An 18,717-nucleotide genomic window follows, 5' to 3' on the forward strand; every position below is an offset into this window, starting at 1 on the left:
TGGCCTGCCAGGAAGCCCAGGTGGTGGTGGCGCAGAGACCCACCCGCCACTGAGCGCGTCAGCGGGGGCGCGGAGCAGCTCAGAAGATAAAATAACAATCCACTTTATAAACCGTGATGTTGAAACATTAACAACCAAAGGAAACGTTGGTGACACTCTGCTAGATGTTGTGGTTCAAAATAATCTAGATATTGATGGTTTTGCAGAGAGAGAGAAAATGAAAGCAAGCTGCCAGGTCCAGAACTCAGACTGAGGTCGACCCTGTTGGAGTTCAGCACCCTAACCACACACCACCTACTGGCCCCACCAGGTGCCTGTGAGGGAACCTTGGCTTGCTCCACTTGTCACCTCATGTCTGAAAAGCACATATTCGAGAAGTTAGAAACAATCACTGATGATGAGAATGACATGCTTGATCTGGCGTTTGGGCTAACAGACAGATCACATTTGGGCTGCCAAATTTGTTTGACAAAATCAATGGACAATATGACTGTTCAAGTACCCGATGCAGTGGTCAATGCCAGACAGTTCATTGACATGGGCAAGAACTCCTAAACTAGAATAAATAGAAATATTTTAATGAAATTTTACCTATTTTTATAATTATTACTTCTTAATATAAGGACATGAGAATGTGGTTGAATGCATTTATTATTAGGACTGGCTTTACAAGTTTAATTCACCTTGCGTAACTACTGAATTTTGCATTTTCAGAATTGAAAATGTTCAATTTTTGTTTTGGCTAAATTATAAAAATGTCAGTCAAATATTAGAAAATAGTTCATATGATAAATATTTTAGCTTACATTTGTTTAGTAACTTTAGTAAAATGTTTTCACATAATCTTATGTCTGTTTACCTAAAAGGTAGGTTTAAAGGAGGATATAATCGATCTTGTTTGATATGGGTTAGGGCAGAGCTCTAAAATGGCTTGTCTAGACCCATACAACTAATTAGAAAATCTGTACTAGAATTTGCATCGTGTACCTAGTTAAAAGTCATATGTTCAGACTGAAACTGGAAAAATGGTGAGTATCTTATATGTAGAAGTTGTTAGATGTGAATGTGTCTAGTGACAATATTTAATTGTTCAGTAATCTGTTTAATTTCAAAGATAGTAATTTACTTCATAAATAAATATTTCAAATTTTGATTTAGCAAAAAGTCTAAGTCTGAACATAGGCATTATAACACTATCAGAGATTTTGGTCTCTGTTTAGACTAAACTAGAGGAATAAACTGAGATGTCATTATTCTTTTCTGAGAAAAAAAAAAAAAGAGAAAGATGTCCTGAAAAAGAACTGAACAGAACTTCTGGAGTTAAAGCATATGACACAAAAAATCGAAATCTCCCTTAAAGGAAGTAATGACACAGGCCATGCAGAAGAAAGAAACTATGACCTCGAAGACAAAATTTCTGACTTGTCCAAGCAACCAAGAAGAATGTAAAAATAACAACTAAAAATTAGGGCAACAAACAGAAAATCCCAGACACCATTAAACTGCCAAATATTCTCATAATGGGTATTCCAGAGGGTGAAGACATGGGTAAAAGTCTAGAAAATTTCTTTCATGATATATTAGTTGAAAATTTTCCAAACTCAGAAAGGCATGCAGAAATCAAAATCCAGGGAAAACGAAGAATAGCGCATAGATTTAACATAAGAAGATCCTCCTCTCCAAGAGACATAATACCCAAACTGAAAGATAAAGACAATATTCTAAAAATGACAAGAGAGAAACACCAAGTTACTTACAAAGATAACCTTACCAGACTAACAGCAGACCTCTCAATTAAAACAATGCAGGCAAAAAAAAAAAAATTGGGAAGACATATTTAAAACTCTCACATAAAAACAACTTCATCTAAGAATACTATATCTGGCAAGATTGTCCTTCAAATAGGAAGGAGAAACAAAATCATTCCAGATAAACGAAAGCTGAAAGAATGAAAAACTGATGATAGGATATATGGTGATGTCTTTGTGGTGACCGATATGCACTATATTCATGCTGGGAGAAACCATATTACACACTGTAAAGAGTCAGAATGTTTGAGATTAAAAATAATAAAATGTGTTGGTGGGGTGTGGTGAAAGGGGAACTCTCTTACATTGCTGGTGGGAATGTACATTAGTCCAGTCACTGTGGAGAACTATTTGGAGAGTCCTCAAAATCTACAAACAGAACTACCATATGATCCAGCAATCCCACTCCTTGGTATCTACCCAAAGGACAGAAGAATTCTTCATCGGAAAAGTGCTTGCATGTCGATGTTTATTGCAACACTATTCACGATTGCTAAGACATGGAACCAACCCAAATGCCCCCGTACAGATGAATAGATTGAAAAACTGTGGCACATATACTCGGTGGAATACTATTCAGCCATAAAAAAACCCCAACAAAACCCTAGTTTTTGACAGAAAGCGGAAGAGTATGGAAGATTTAATGCTGAGTGAAGCAAGCCAGGCTATGAAGGAGAGACATTGTATGTCCCCACTTAATATATACCAAGTGTCCGCACTCTATGACTGAAACTGACTGACTAAAGGATGTACAAACACAAGAGATGGGTGTGATTGCCAGATGTAGTGTGTGTGGAGGAGTGGGGCCTGGGGAAGGACATTTGGAGGAGGGATACGCAGACAGAGAAAAAATATGTATGGTGATTAAATATAAATTATATATATATGTTATATATATAAATATTATATATACAAATGTAAATAATATGTGTGTATATATATATTTACATGGAAACAATCTGAGTGTCCAAAAATTGATGACTGGGTTGAAAAACTGTGGCACAAATATACTATGGAATATTGTACAGCTACCAGAAATGATATCATATCATTTGATCCAAAATAGATGAATATAGAAGACTTAATGTTGACCAAAGTGAGCCAATCTTTTAAAGATACACATTGTATATCTCTGCTCAATTTGTACTGAGTGTCTATGACAGAGGTTGAAGATCTGAAGATGTGATGTGGAGAGGAGAATGTGGATGCTAGAGACTGTAAGGAGAGAAAATGGTTGGTAGAGTGTATGTGGTAGAGAGTGGGTATGAGGTGCAAGGAAATAAAACATTTAACAGACAGAAAAATGTAAAAAAGAAAAAAATCAATAAATGATAATTCAAAATTACTGCACAGATCATGTCTCTTCAGAGTTCACAAACCTTCCACAACTCTATGGTTTATTACATAAAATCTCAACTTCTTAGCCACACATTCATAGCCTTCTGCAATCTGTTCTTCATACTCACTTTTACAACTTCAAATTCTACTACACTTTATGACCAAAAACCATAACCAAACAGATTACTGATCATCTCCCAATAATACCTGTATTTTCATGTTACAATCCCTGTGTTTCTGATAAGTGGACAGGTATAACTAAAGATTCAGCACGAAGAATGAAGAATGCCAGTTACATACTGGAAAAGGAATGAGAAAAGCCTGGATTTCAATTGCATGAATTCTAATGCCTTTACAGAAGCCACTTAGAGAAAAAAGAAATAAACAAACCTGATTTTTGACTAGAATATGCCCAATACACTCAGAAAGATAGCTGTTCTTTTCTTAAATAGCTTCTATAGACTGGTATGAAACTAGAGAACCAGTGGCTTGAGACACATCAACTCAACATGTGTACCACCTGTCACACTAACTTTTTTTTCCAAGTTAAAGTAAAATAAAAAACAAGTCCATCACACCTTCTTACTAACTGAAAGCCATTGCTTCAGAAAAATCCACAGGTAGATTTAACTAGGATTAATTTCCCAGGCAAGACTATACAAGTTTATTCCTCATAATGTAGCTGAATGATTGTAACCCAAGTGCCAATTCACGAACACTATCCCAACAACATTTCTGGTTAAGTGGACTTTTATAAGCAAGCCCAAGAACCAAATGTTACACTGTCTATGTAGGAAAAATAATTCTGACATGAAAGAAGGGAAAACTACAATACTAGGAATGTTTTCTTCCCCACTATTATTTGTTCTTTACTCCATAATTACAGCCACCAGCTCAAGGCCAATATGATCCATTCTCATGGCTTATATCCTTATGATGGAGGGTCCTGACAGTCCCTACCTTAACCAAGTGATCCAATTTTACATCAGTAATACTAAGACAGCCTGGCCGCCTGACATGATGCAACAGAAAATCACAGCATTACCTATGAAGTATATTTGATCATGACTTCAAAAGCCTATTCCTGTACTTTGTCACAATTGCTACATTTCTACTTCAAAGCAGAAGATGTCAGGATCAATTTATATTTCTTATTCCTCCAGGTCCTGTAAGAGAACTGCACTTATCACAATTTTAACACAATTCAGCTAGCCATGTGGCTAAGATATTTACTAAGTGATTGAGATATAAGTTCATGTAAGTAAATGTTCATGTACAGAAAAGAAATGGACATGTTTCTAATTCTTAAAAGTCATAAAACTCATGGAAAGCAATACATCGTAGTAGTTAACAGCACACTCTCCGGGTTTTAGTCCTAGCTCTGCCTGTTTCTAACTGCGTGAACTTTGGCCAGTTACTTGACTTCTCTGTGTCTTCATATTTTATCTGTAATACAGGGATAATAGTATCACCTAGCTAGTAGATCTGTTATGAGAATTGTGTGAATTAATGTATATAAAGAAATTAGAATAGAGTTCAGTACATAGTAAGAGCTATATAAATATAAATTTAAAACCAATATGATGGAATATAAAAACTATAAACAAAGTCTTGAATTAAGTTTCAAAAGAATTGAATTAGACAACAAAACATTGTACCCAGTTTGAAGCAATGTCTGAAAAAACCATACTACATCAGGAGAATACTTGAAAGACATGAGAATTAGCCTGCAGGCAAGAAAGCATGGAGTAGATCTGAGAGCCATTATATGGAAAAGGAAGTGAATGTTATAGGTGCCTTTGACTGGTAGGCATTAAAGACATGTGGGTGTCAGCTCAATATAGGAAGCACTTTCCAACCCCTTAGATCTATGCCCCATGGTAGTAATTTAGCTTACCACTAGAAGGATTCAAAGGGTCAGTCATCAAGCATAATACATGAGAGATTCATGCCCAGGGTAGGAGACTAGGAACTCACAGCCTCTCAGGTCCCACATCCAATTTTGAAAATTTAAGATTTCATGATCGAATGCTGAGAATATTCATGTATTCATTTCATAATAGAGATTGCATGTAAATGGAAGGATGTATTTATCATCCTTATACTTCTAATTATGGAAAATACATATGTGGCCACAGTGCCAGTTTATTCTGAGATTAAGAGGGATGAGGAAATACCTCTCAAGAAGAAGACAGATGTGAACCAACAAGTGGCATGGTGGTTAAGGTGAGGGATTGTACATGGCCAACTATGCAGTTCAAGTCCTAGACTTGACAGTTTGAAAAACAAGGCGGGCATGTGTGTGTGTGCATGCCCAAAATCCTGAGAGGAAAATGGAGGAGAAGGGACTCTGGGGTGGCTATCCCCCTGGTGGAATCCTCTCTCTCTCTCTCTCTCTCTCTCTCTCTCTCTCTCTCGTGAGTGTACACACCATGTAGCAAAAACTAGAAAAAAAAATAAAGACTCTTACAAGGACTGATACCTTTAGCAGTCAGGCCATAAATGTGGAAAGGAAACAAGCAACTACCTAACCATCTTCTCTTCAGGTCACAGCATCAGTTGTCATCACAGCATCAGTCGTCACCACTGCCACCATCATATAATCATGATGCAGAACGTTAATATAGTACCACATCCCTCCAAAATCATAGTCTTCACTCTACTCTTAAACATGTAAATACAAATGTATTTCATTCCCAATGTATTTTGTTTGCCTTTCCAGATACATTCTCCACTTTTTTTCCACCCTGTTCTCTTTCCTTGAAGGCTGACACATACATGGTATATAAGCAAGGCTCCTGTGCCTTTGGCTTCCACTGAGTTTGGCCACCTTAGCTGAAGATCAGAGGAAGAAGAGGAGGAAACCCTGGGTATTTAATTCCCTGCCTCTCTCCTTATTAATCCTCCTCAGGCTGGCTATGTCCTTTATGGAAGGTCTCTGCACCTCTTAAGAAAACTTGCTCTACATCACATGTTTCCTGACAACCATAGGTTCCTGTTATATGCCTCTGGTTCCCCTACACTAGACCATAACATCGAATCCTCTTTGCAAATCCACCTTTCTCAAATAATCTTAATTGAAATGTCTCACCTGTATTTTGGGGGGACCTTGACTGAAGCAATAAATTGTGGTGACATCTGGACAGAAGATTCATTTGCACTTACTACTTAGAAACTAGTCTACCAATTATGAAATTGCTGATATGTGACCATTTTGACCCAAAAAAAATGAGCTGCATAATGGTTCAACTTAACACTGTTCACATATATAGTTCTCATTTGATGATGGTCAAAATACCAGACCAGGAAGCAGGAGTATAAGAAATGTAATTATTATATGAAGCTAAAATGGTTTTCCCTAGGAACCAGGAATTAGAGATTGGTGTTCTAGACCTAGCTTTACTAGTTCTTCTTTTTCTTTTCTTTTTTCTTTTTCTTTTTCTTTTTTTTTTTTTTTTTTTTTTTTTTGAGAGAGAGAGATTTTTTATATAGGGCGTGTACACTCACCAGAGAAACAGAGAGACACACAGACAGAAAATGATAAATCACCCCCTCGGGAGAGATGATGATGCTGTAATCCCTTCTCCTCTAGGTACACACAACCCAGCATGAGTCTCAAGCCTCTGGGTCAAAAACTCAAACTACATGGGAGTCCAGTACCTTAACCACTACACCACCTGCTGATCCCCCTAGCTTTGCTATTAATTCACTGTAAGATTTTAGGAAAGTCTGTTCTCTTTCTGGGCCTCAATTTTTTTCAGATACTAACTGAGGTATCAAGTTAGATGCATAATATGGGTTTTATACATGTGTGCTATTCTAAAGTTACAGGATCCCATATGTCTAACTATACTGTAAATTGCCTTTTAAAAAATAATTTTTCAGAACCAGGAGATGGCATAATGGTTACTTCACTGTATTCCCACATAGTTGACAGCAGTTGGAGTCCTGGACCCAGGAACTTGAAACTCTTGCTGTGCCCAAAGTCCCAGGAGGAAAATAGGAGAGAAGGGATTGCAGAGTTGCCATCCCGCCCCCCCTGTCTCTGGCAAGTGCACACACCCTATAGCAAAAATCTCTCTACCAAAAAATAATAATCTTTATTTTATACATTCAATCACTTTATATCTTTACAGCTTATAAAATGAATTTTCCCAGCATGCATACACTGTATATTAGTTTGGTTAAAGATATTATCATACACGTTATCATCGATAGATAATTTTCCTTTTTTGTGTCCCTTAAATGTTTTGCTCCTTTCTTTTTCTCCTTCATTCCCTTCCTCTCACACTGCCCCATTTTCCACACTGTCTCTAGTATCTGCAATTGTTCTCCATGCTTCTATATCTTCCAACCTTTCATTTCTGCCATAGAGTTGTAGGCATCTGGTATATATTAAGTGGGTATATACAATGTCTCTTTCACAGTCTGACTTGCTTAGCTTAGCAGTAAATCTTCCATATTTGTCCACTTTCTATCAAATGCTAGGGTCTTGATTTTTATGGCAGAGTAGTATTCCATAGTGCATATGTGCCACACTTTTTCAATTCAATCATCTGCTTGTGGATATTTGGGTTGGTTCTATTAGCAATCGTGAATAATGCCACAATAAACATGGATGTGCAAGTAGTTTTCTGACTGAGTGTATTCCTATCCTTTGGGTAGATACCCAGGAGTGGAATTGCTGGATCATATGTTAGTTCTATTTGTACATCTTTGAGGACCCTCCATATTGTTCTCCACAGTGGTTGTACTAATTTACATTCCCATCAATACTGTAGGAGAGTTCCCTTTTCACCACAGCATTGCCAGCACTTATCATTTTTATTTTTTTAATCTAAGCCATTCTGACTGGGGGTTAGATGGTATCTCATCATGGTTTTGATTTGCATCTTCCTTATGATAAGGGATGTTGAGCATTTTTTTCATATGCTTTTTTGGCTATTTGTATGTCTTCCTTAGAGAATTGTCTGTTCAGCTCATTTGCCCATCTTTTAAGCAGGTTGATTTTTTTTTTCAGGTAAGTTGTTTGAGTTCCCTATATATTCTGGTTATCGGTCCCTTATCTGAGGCATAGTTTGCAAATATATTCTCCTATTCTGAGGGTTGTCAGTTCACTCCAATGATCACTTCTTTTGCTGAGAAGGAGCTTTTTGATCTGATGTAATCTCATTTGTCTATTTTTGGGATTATTGCCTGTGTTTTAGAGGTCTTATTTAAGAAGTCTTTTCTGCTCCAATGTCTCCAAGAGTTTACCCTGTATTATCCACCAGTTCTTTTATAGTTTGAGCCCTCAGATTTAGATCTTCAGTCCATTTTGAGTTGATTTTTATTAATAGTGAGAAATAGGGGTCTAGTTTCATCTTTCTGCAAGTGGATACCTAGTTTTTCCAGCACCATTTGCTAAAGAGACTTTCTTGGAAATGAGAACTACATCCCCGAAATATTAATCAAAGACTCCTTACATCAGAATTATCTGGGGCATTTGATGAAGGGCAGATTGTTAAGGCACTATCTCCAAACCTACTAAATCACAATCTTTAGGTGTGGTGCCTGTTTTCTTGATTACAAATACTGAACATTAAAAAACATTGCATCTAGCACATGATTCACACAAAGTACTAGTCAATAAACTGTCCATTTTCAAATCTGCTAGAGCAGCCAACTGAAGTGATTTAATTGAATAAACCACTAAAACAGATAAAATAATGTAGTAAATGGATGTTTTTCAATAAATGAAAACATAAGAAAGCAAAAAAATTAAGCAAAAAAAAAGAGAGAGAAAGAGAGAAGCAGCAGCTCTTTTAAGTATCAGAACTCTCAACATATACCATAGTTTAAAGTTATATTGGTTCTTTTATTTCTAATAAATAGAAGGAAAGTGTCAACTTTAGTATTCAGAACCAGGCTTCTAGTAGTCACAACTTCCCAAACCACAAATTGCATTGGACTAGAAGAAATTAAACTAGAAACAAAATCTAATTCAAGAAATATGCAGTCATTATTCCCATTTTTGTTTTTGTTTTTAGAGATTTTTTGCTATAGGGCACACATGCTCACTGGAGAGAGAAAAATGCTGGACTTCCACATAGTCCTGTATTAAAACCAAGTATTTCACTCTGCTTTTTCAGGCAGGATTTCTTGGCTTCTTCTTTAACATAATTACTAGAAGGTTTGACTATCTGATTTTCTAAGTAACAACAGGCTGTAAACAAACCAATGTAAACAAGAGCATAACAACCAATGATTAGGATGGAGACAGAACAAGAGCCACAGAATGAATGCAATAGATGTTCTTTATGATGACAAAACATCACTGTAAGAAGGCAATATTTTGTAAGAACATATGCAAAACATTTTTAGAAAACTATTCATGGAGTTAAAATGTAAAAGGTTTTAATATTTAAAAAGGTAAGGATCATTTATTTAAAACCAACCATCTTGAGACCAGCAGTTAGCATAATGGCTATGTCTCTGGACTACCATGTAGTTGACCAATGGTTCGAGTCCCGGACCCGGTGGCTTAAACTCACTCCGGGTGCATGTGCATGCGTGCCCAGGATCCCAAGAAGAGAATGGAGGAGAGGGGACTGTGGCATGCATGGCCATGCTCTCTGGGGGGTGATTTCTCGCTTTCTGTCTCTCTGTGTCTCTCTGTCTTCCTGGTAAGCATACCCACCCTATAGCAAAAACCTCTCAAAAAAAAAAAGTGGTCATTAAAATGTTATTGTTAAAAAGAAATCTTACTGAGAACATCTATCATGGTCCAATGAAATCAGATAATCAAGAGTTAACAAAACATAACTGGTTTTATTTTCCAGATTGGAAGAAAAAAAACAAAAACAACCTAATATGCCATGATTCTGATGATATATAAATCCATTTCTGTAGCCGGTGGCCCCAGAAATTACTGTAAAACATGTTGATAGAAGATGGAAAATTTCAGAGTACGTTATCAACTATGAAAAAATAATTAAGGGGAAGTCCTACTTCAAGATGTATACTTCCAATAATAAGGGACAATAGCCAAATTGGGAAAAACAAACAAACAAACAAAAACATCACTACCAAGGAATAAAATATCCTGTGTAATACTAAAATATTCCAAGGCTAGGGATTGTTTGTAGTAATGCTGTTCCCTGGAAGAGATGGGATTTTTAAAGAGTTGAATAGAGAGGTCTGATACCCAAGAGAAGTCAGAAATAAAGAATGATATGACAGTCATTGGCATTTATATAAGGCAACAATGCAGAGATCACTCAAAAGATCTATTAGGTCATTATAAAAGTCATGATATATTTTTCTATGCAAAATTGACTTTTATGATGACCCTATATGGTAAGAAGATGTACGTAAAACAAAACAAAGGGAAACACCAATACTTGAGTGATGAAGAAAGGAAGACTACCAAAATTCTTTATATCACAAAGGCCTTGAATATAGCTACGTGATAGTATGGAAAATAATGAAGAAAGCATAGCCATAAAATTATGAAGAAACCCAGATGTAGTATTGACTATTGGTATTATGTCCAGATCCCCTTTACTGGGCCAGTGAAACCATCCTCCTGCTACTTTAAAGAATTACCATCTATTCAAGAGAACTATCTTACCCTAAAATGCCTGGAAGGTTATACCTTCATCTAGGGGGCCAACAGACAGTGACTGATTGAAATGAGGATAAAATAGCCTAGGCCCCTTGCCTTGAGGAAGGGTAAATCTGTAATGCTATTTATACTACACATCTCCCCATGGGGTCATATTGAGGTCCCACTCTAAATGAAATAATACCTTTGTTTTACTTCTTCCCTTTCTCTAGCTTGCTTTGTTACTTCCTTACAAGTTTCTCCTGAGAGCACTCTCTCAGTAAATCATTTTCTCAAGCATCTTTATCTCATCTGCTTATAAAGAACCTAATCTAAGCACCAGGAGGTGCTTGTGATGTCTCTGAAATCAAAGAGAATTATTTTTAAACTATATATCTATATTTTTCTATATGTATGTTTATTTCATAATAAACTGGAGCTGAAGAGGGAGAAGTCGATAACATTGAACATACTATAAGCTACTACAGAATTGGGTAACATAAAAACAGGCAAGTGTTTATTTTTAGCAACAGAACCAACACTATCCATCTTGGTTATATGTCCCCACTAAATATATACCGAGTGTCCACACTCTATGACTGAAATTGATTGACTAAAGGATATAGAAACACAGTATATAGATGTAAATTCCAGATATAGTGTGTGTGAAAGAGGAGGGTCTGAGAAAGGACATTTAGAAGAAAAATAGGGAGGCAAAGCATTAATGGGACAAAGAAATGTGATATTACCTGTTGAAGATATTTTGTAGTTTTATCAACTGTATTAGGGAGAAATGTTCACCTGTAGAAATATCTATTTTGTAAGCCAAATAATGCGATTGAATGTATAAAAGAAAATAGTAAAAGAAAAGAAATTGCCTTAGAGTCATAGGGATGGAAGTCAAACAACAGCAGATTGAGGAATAGGTGAAAAGTGAGTAGAGACAACAAAGTATATCACTCCTTCAAAAAGTATGATTGTGAAGGGTAGCTAAGACTTAAGGCACTATCTGAAAGGAAGATTATTAAATTTAAGATTCTTTATCGTGGGGCCATCAGGAGGCTTATGGTTAAGGTGGTGGACTCCTATGTAACTGACTGCAGTTCTAGTCTTGGACCTACTGGCTTGAAGCTCATGCTAGGCACATGCATGCATGCCAAAAATCCTGAGAGGAGACTGGAGGAGAAGGGATTACAGCATGACCATGCCCCTGGGGAGTGATTAAAAAAAAACCTCTCTCTTTCTCCAGCAAGTACACACGCCCTATAGCAAAAAAAAAATCTCTCTCAAGGGAAAAGAAAAGACTCTCAATCATGATTAAATGTCAGTGGGCCAGAACCAATAGAAAGGGATGGGATGAGGATCTAAGAGACAAGAGATAAAACTGAGAGCAAAAGACTTGAAGAGACAATACCACAGAGGGGGACCTAGCCAAAGTAGTGCTGCCAGTGAGGGCACTGCTATGCAATACTGGAGGCCAAATGGAAAGGTTCTGAGTTTGCGTTCCAAGTCTACCTGAGCATGGTAGGCATATCCATTTTTCTGGCTTGGTGCAAGGCTAGGGAGAGTATCACGGTGTCACACCCTATTGAGAGTCTCTCTTGCTCACTCTAAGTAGTTGAAAAATAATGAAAAATAAAGCCATGGGCTGAGAGTTGCCCAAGAAGAACTTTAAGATCTCTTTCTACAATACCTTGAGAGTCTGGACTGATAATCTTTTTCCAAATACAATGCAATGTATAAGTATCAAAAACCAGAGTATTCGGGTTCATCTGTGGAAGAAAAATATGAAGCTTTGGCCTGAGGCAAACATTTATCACGGTCTTCTTTTTGCCCCAAGAGTTAAGAGTTCTTACCCTCCAATATCCTGTTTCACAAAGTCCCCAGGTTCTTGTCGTCTTGATTCCCCTTGGCCAGTGGTTCCAGGGAAGATATTAGTCAGAAAAAGAAGCCCAAAGTTGGTCATGTAGAAGTGAATCATTTGTGTGATTTTCATCTTCTTAGGGAAGAACTTGTAGAGACCTGTGAGATCCAGAGTTCAGGGGAAGGTGAAGGGAACAGGGTAAGGAAACAAAGGGAAGGAGGAGGAAGAGGTAAAAAAAAAAAAAAAAAAAAAAAAAGTTAACTCTATTAGAACCATTTAACTTCTCTGCTATCCAGTTATTTAACACTTGATTTGACAGTCCCCTCTCCTCGGCTTATCAATGCCACTAATATTTATTCTCAATATCCCCCTCTCCAGACCACTAGCATAGGGTAGCATAAAGTGCTCTATATCAGTAGTCAGGAATCTTATGTTACAGCTTCATCTCTTTCCTTGCCTTTCTGTACGACTAAGTGAGTCAAGACTTCTTTCAGCTTCAATTATCTCTTATAATCCAAGAGTTTAACATCGTCTCTCATGTCTTCATTTTATTTCTCCCCAAACCTTTGTTTGATCTTTAGCATAACAAAGGACTTTTTCCTGGTTAATTGTGCAACACTGTAGAAAATTTTATTATATTAAGACCTGGAGTCTATTTATGGCACTTTTGGGATTGATTGTTATGAGAATCAAAGAACCTGGAGTATCAGATAGGTTGTTTCCTTTGAATCAGGTTGAGAAAATGCTAAGTGATGACACAGGACGGTTCTTGAATAAATCCAGTGTTTCCCCATAAAGAGATAGATGAGTACAAAGTCAGCTTTTTTTACATAGGGGAAATCCAAACACAGCCTCCTGGCAAAAAAGTCCCAGAGAAAGTCCCAAAGCAAATTATACAGATTATAGAATTAGTGATTTGAAATTGCCTATATGTAGGACTGCATTATGAACTTTGTGTGGGTCAAAGTTAACCAAGACACAGGGTTAAGAAAACAGACAATAAAGTGATACTTGTTTGCCATCTCTAAACGGTGTAGTTCTTTGAAGCTGAGAAACTTTCTTCATTGAAAAATGGGATTAATAATATAGGTTTTTTAAGGACTATAAACATGGAAAATGCTTAACCAAAGGCCTGCTTCTGGAATAGCTATGCTGATAAAATCTATCCAGAAACAAATTCATTCCGTCATGAACATTCAACTATCTGATATATACAAGGTACTGACACACTCATTCTTTTATTTATTTATTTTTTGGAGAGGTTTTTGCTATAGGGCGCGTGCGCTTGCCAGACAGACAGAGACAGACAGAGATACAGAAAGCGAGAAATCACCCCCAGGGGGGATGGCCACACCGCAATCCCTTCTCCTCCATTCTGCTCTCCCATGCACATGTGCCCAGCGTTAAGCCACTGGGTCGGGGACACGGACCGCGGTCGACTACATGGGAGTCCAGTGACATAGCCATTACGCTAACTGCTGGTCCCTCGATTCTTCTATTACAGTTCCTAAGACCATCAGATACTGACACTCTGCCCACAAACTCCTCTACTCGCATGAAATGAAAAACTGTCTGTGAGGGGACCAGCAGTTAGCATAACGGCTATGTCGCTGGACTCCCATGTAGTCAACCGCAGTTCTAATCCCGGACCTGGTGGCTTAAAACTCACGCCGGGCGCGTGTGTGTGCAAGAGGAGAATGGAGGAGAAGGGATTGCGGCATAGCCATCCCCTCTGGGGGGTGATTTCTCACTTTCTATCTCTCTGTCTCTATCTTTCTGGCGAGTGCATATGCCCAATAAGAAAAAACCTCTCCAAAAAAAGAAAAAAAAAACTATCTGTGAGAATTTGACTGGAACAAAGGTATCTCAAGTGCTGCTACTGAGACACTAAAAAGTCAAATCTGCCATCTCTTTGCCTTATCACTAGAGTTTTATTAATGTCATCTAATTCCACTTAGGGTCCAAACTCTATCATTCTTAAAAGTTTTAGAGACAAAACCATCTTCCTTCTAATCCTTGATATACCACATAGAAAGTTGGCATTGGGAGCTAATTCAATATTCTAATCTATAAAATGTTGATAATGATGATACTGTCATACAGGTATGTTATGAGAATTTAATGACCTAATTCATATATACCACTAGGCATGATACTTGGCATACAATAATCCTTGGTCATTATAACCTTCAAGTTAATCTCTTTATCTCTTGCCCTCCAATGAGCCTCAGCTCTACCCTAATCCAGACATCCATTCCCATAGTCATATCTTAAACCTTCATTACAAATCATGATTTCAAATAGCTCTCTGATGACATTTTCCCAAACCATTCATGTATCTTCATACTATCAATTCTTCTACCACCCTCACTCCAACCTGGGATCTCTAATACATCGATCTTTACAACCTTTGAACTGTTCATCATTACCTTCATGTTCTCATATTCTTTTATTCCCTGCTTAGATTGCATATATAGTACATCATCATTAAAATCAATATACTCTCTGGTATAATCAATATATCCTCTGGTATGTACCATACCCTCAAAACACTTGCCTCTTTCTTACCCTGTTATATCTTCCTTGGGAAAAAAAAAGACATAAATCCTGTTTAAATCTAACTCTTTACCTGTAAATTAGCATATGAATACAGCTATAATAAATGAGCAAAATTATGTATGACTTAGACTTCCTTTAAATTTTCTTCAACATACTTCAAGTATCCCAAAATTGTTTCACATTTGACAAGTCATTTCACTCTTCCACTCTTTGTGACAACTATTTTTCACTTTCTCTTCTTTCTGTAAACCTCCAACAACTCTTCTCTCAGAACCTCAAAATGGTTTTGCTAATAAAAGCAATCAGAAGACAATGTTATCTTTCTAATATCAATTATATTGACCTAGCTGAATCTCAGCCAAATACTCTACCTTTCACCTTTATCAAAGGTGTCTGCGTACCTATCTAATGCTCTAAATGTGCCCGAAATTCTATTCCCTGTCTATTGCTCAAAGACATTATTTTGGTGCTTGTCTTATCTCTTCTGTTACTGTCAGTTTTTCCCTCTCTACTGGCTCATTCCCTGCAGCAGAAAAATGATAAAATAACATACATCATTTTTTTTAAATAAAATAAAATAATCCTTTGACCTGATATTACCTTCAAATCTCCCAATTTCTCTGCTTATCTTTATATTAATTCATTTCATTACTTTTCTCTATTACTATTTCAATTTCTCCACCAAATGTTTCCAATACTCATCCATGTCAATCAATCAATTATTTATACTTATTGCCCCAATGAAATCAATCCAATGATCCATTCATTCAGAACTTACGGAGCAAATTTATGTACTAGACATCATCCTATGTTCTAGGAATAGAGCAGTGGACAAAACAAACCAAAAAGGAATCAAGGAAGAAAAGAAAAACAGTAAACATGATTGGTTGACCAAGGACTCTGCTCTCACATAGCAAATCCACCCATATCCAATCTGCATCCACACCTTGATTTCTCTCTTTCATACCTTGCATTTAAACTATCAGCTTAACCTACTGACTTTAAAACATATATATTCCCAGATCACTTCTCACCACCTTCACAGCCCTCAAGCTGGTCCAAGCCACCATTTCCCATGACCATGACTATAGTAAATCACAAGATAATTTGTCTCTGCTCCCATATTTGCTCCCTTTAACTTTTTTCTTTTTTTGGAGAGTTTTTTTTTTTTTGCTATAGGGCACATGCGCTTGCCAGCCAACCAGAGAGAGACAGAGAGACAGAAAGCAAGAAATCATCCCCCACGCCACAATCCCTTCTCCTCTGTTCTCCTTTCAGGATCTTGGGCACGTACACGTGCCTGGCATGAGTTTTTAAGCCACCAGATCCGGGATGCAAACCGCGGTCGACTACATGGAAGTCCAGCGACACAGCCATTTTGCCAACTGCTGGTCCCTCCCTTTAACTTTTTGAGGACCCACCATACTGCTTTCCATAAAGGCTATACAAATTTGCATACCCACTAACAATGTGAAAGACTTTCCTTTCTCCCCATCTTTGTTAACACTTGTTATTTTTCATCTTTTTAATAAAAATCATTCTAACAGATGTGAAGTGATGTCTTATTATGTGTTTAATCTGCATTTAACTAAGGATTAGTGGTGTTGAGAATTTTTCATGTACCTGTTGGCAATCTGTATGTCTTGAGAAATGTCTGTCCAGGTCCTCTGTCCAAATTTTTTTCATTTATTTTAATGGATTTTTATCTACTTTTTTTTCCAGGCAGATCTAGTGTTTCCTTAGTAATGAGCTTGCCTCTGTAATCTTGAAAATAATCTTCTCTGTGGCCTTTGTCTAACCAACTCCCACCCTTAGACTAGTTATAATTTTTTTCTTTTCTCTTCTTTTATTTTATTTTCTTATTTTTTGCATTCAATCACTGTACATCTTTACAGCATGCAAAATGGATTTTTCCAATACGAATACACTATATATTGTCCAGTCAAAGATACTTCCATATACATTATCATCACCAGATAATTTTCCATTTTTGTGTTTGTTAAATGCTTTGCTTCTTGAGACCAGCAGATGGCGTAATGGTTATGTTGCTGGACTCACAAATGACTGACCATGGTTCAAGTCTCAGACCTGACAACTTGAAACTCATGCTGGGTGAATGTGCATGCATACCCAAAATCCTGAGAGAAAAATGGAGGAGAAGGGATTGTGGCATGGCCATGTCCCCCCCCCCCCCCCGGGGGGGGTTTTCTGCCTTTCTGTTTCTTTTTGTCTCTCCAGGGAGTGTACACATCCTATAGAAAAAAATCTCTCTCAGCAAAAAAATACTTTGCTTCTTTTCTTTCCCCTTGATTCTCTCCCTCCCACCCACACCTCATTGTCCACCTTCCTCCCTCATTGTTTCTACTATTAACAGTTGCTCACTATGCCTTTATACCTTCCAATCAACTTTCAGTTTCTGTCATAGAGTGTCAACATTTGGTATATATTAAGTGGAGACATACAATGCTTCTCTTTCATAGTCTGACTTGCTTCATTCAACATTAAATCTTCCATATCATCCACTTTTGATCAAATGCTACGGTCTAATTTTTTTATGGTTGAGTAGTATTCCATAGTGTATATGTACCATATTTTTTCAATCCATTCATCTGTTCTGGAACATTTGGGTTGATTCTATGTTTTGGCAATTGTGAATAATGCTGCACTAAACACAGATATACAAGTGTTTGTCTGACTGAATTTATCCCTATCCTTTAGGTAGATAATCCAGACTGGAATTATGAATCATATGTAGTTCTATTTGTAGGCCTTTGACCAACCTCCATATTGTTCTCCACAGTGGCCGTACTAATTTCCCACCAGTAGTGTAGAAGATTTCCCTTTTCACCACAGTCTCACCAACATTTATCATTCTTTATTTTTATTTCTTTATTTTTATACATTCAATCACTATACATCACTACAGCTTGTAAAGTGAATTTACCCAACATGAATACACTTCACATCAGTGCAATTGAAGGTACCATACACATAATCATCAACAGATAATCATCCATTTCTGTGTCCCATAAAAGTCTTGCCTCTCTATTTTTTCCTTGATTTTTTTTGTTTAATCTTAACTATTCTGACTGGGGTTAGCTGGTATCTCATTTTGGTTTTGATTTGCATCTCCCTTATGATAAGGGATGTTGAGCATTTTTTCATATGCTTTTTGGCTGCTCATATGTCTTCCTTGGAGAGTTGTCTTTTCAGCTTATTTTCCCATCTTTCTTTTTTTGAAAGTTTTGCCTTAGGGAGTGTGAGTTTGCCAGAGAGCGAGAGAGACAAACACAGTGAGAGTGAAAGTGGGAAATCACCCTCCAGGAGGGATGGCCATGCCACAATTCCTTCTCCCCCATTCTCCTCTTGGGCTCTTGGGCATGAACACACATGAGCCTAGTGTGATTTTCAAGCCACCAGGTCTGGGACTCCAACTGCGGTTGACCATGTGTGAGTCCACTGACATAATTGCTATGCCATCTGCTGGTCCCCCACATTTTCCCATCTTTTAATTGGAATTTTTTTTTTTTTTTGGCAGGTAAGCTTCTTGAATTCCCTGCCCC

General features: G+C 37.2%; 1 protein-coding gene across 2 annotated transcripts in view; it reads right to left on the reverse strand.

Moving 5' to 3' along the window:
- The window catches only part of GABRA3 (gamma-aminobutyric acid type A receptor subunit alpha3), a 249,225-nt gene that overhangs the window by 141,764 nt on the left and 88,744 nt on the right, over nt 1–18,717 (reverse strand). For both annotated transcript variants that reach the window (XM_006168034.2, XM_006168033.2), the window contains exon 2: nt 12,588–12,753. In XM_006168034.2, coding sequence (XP_006168096.1) covers nt 12,588–12,727 — 140 coding nt within the window. In that variant the 5' untranslated portion in view covers nt 12,728–12,753. The remainder of the gene's footprint in view (nt 1–12,587; nt 12,754–18,717) is intronic.

This window comes from Tupaia chinensis, unplaced genomic scaffold (genome assembly GCF_000334495.1).
Source record: "Tupaia chinensis unplaced genomic scaffold, TupChi_1.0 Scaffold145456_1, whole genome shotgun sequence".
Classification (NCBI taxonomy): domain Eukaryota; kingdom Metazoa; phylum Chordata; class Mammalia; order Scandentia; family Tupaiidae; genus Tupaia; species Tupaia belangeri.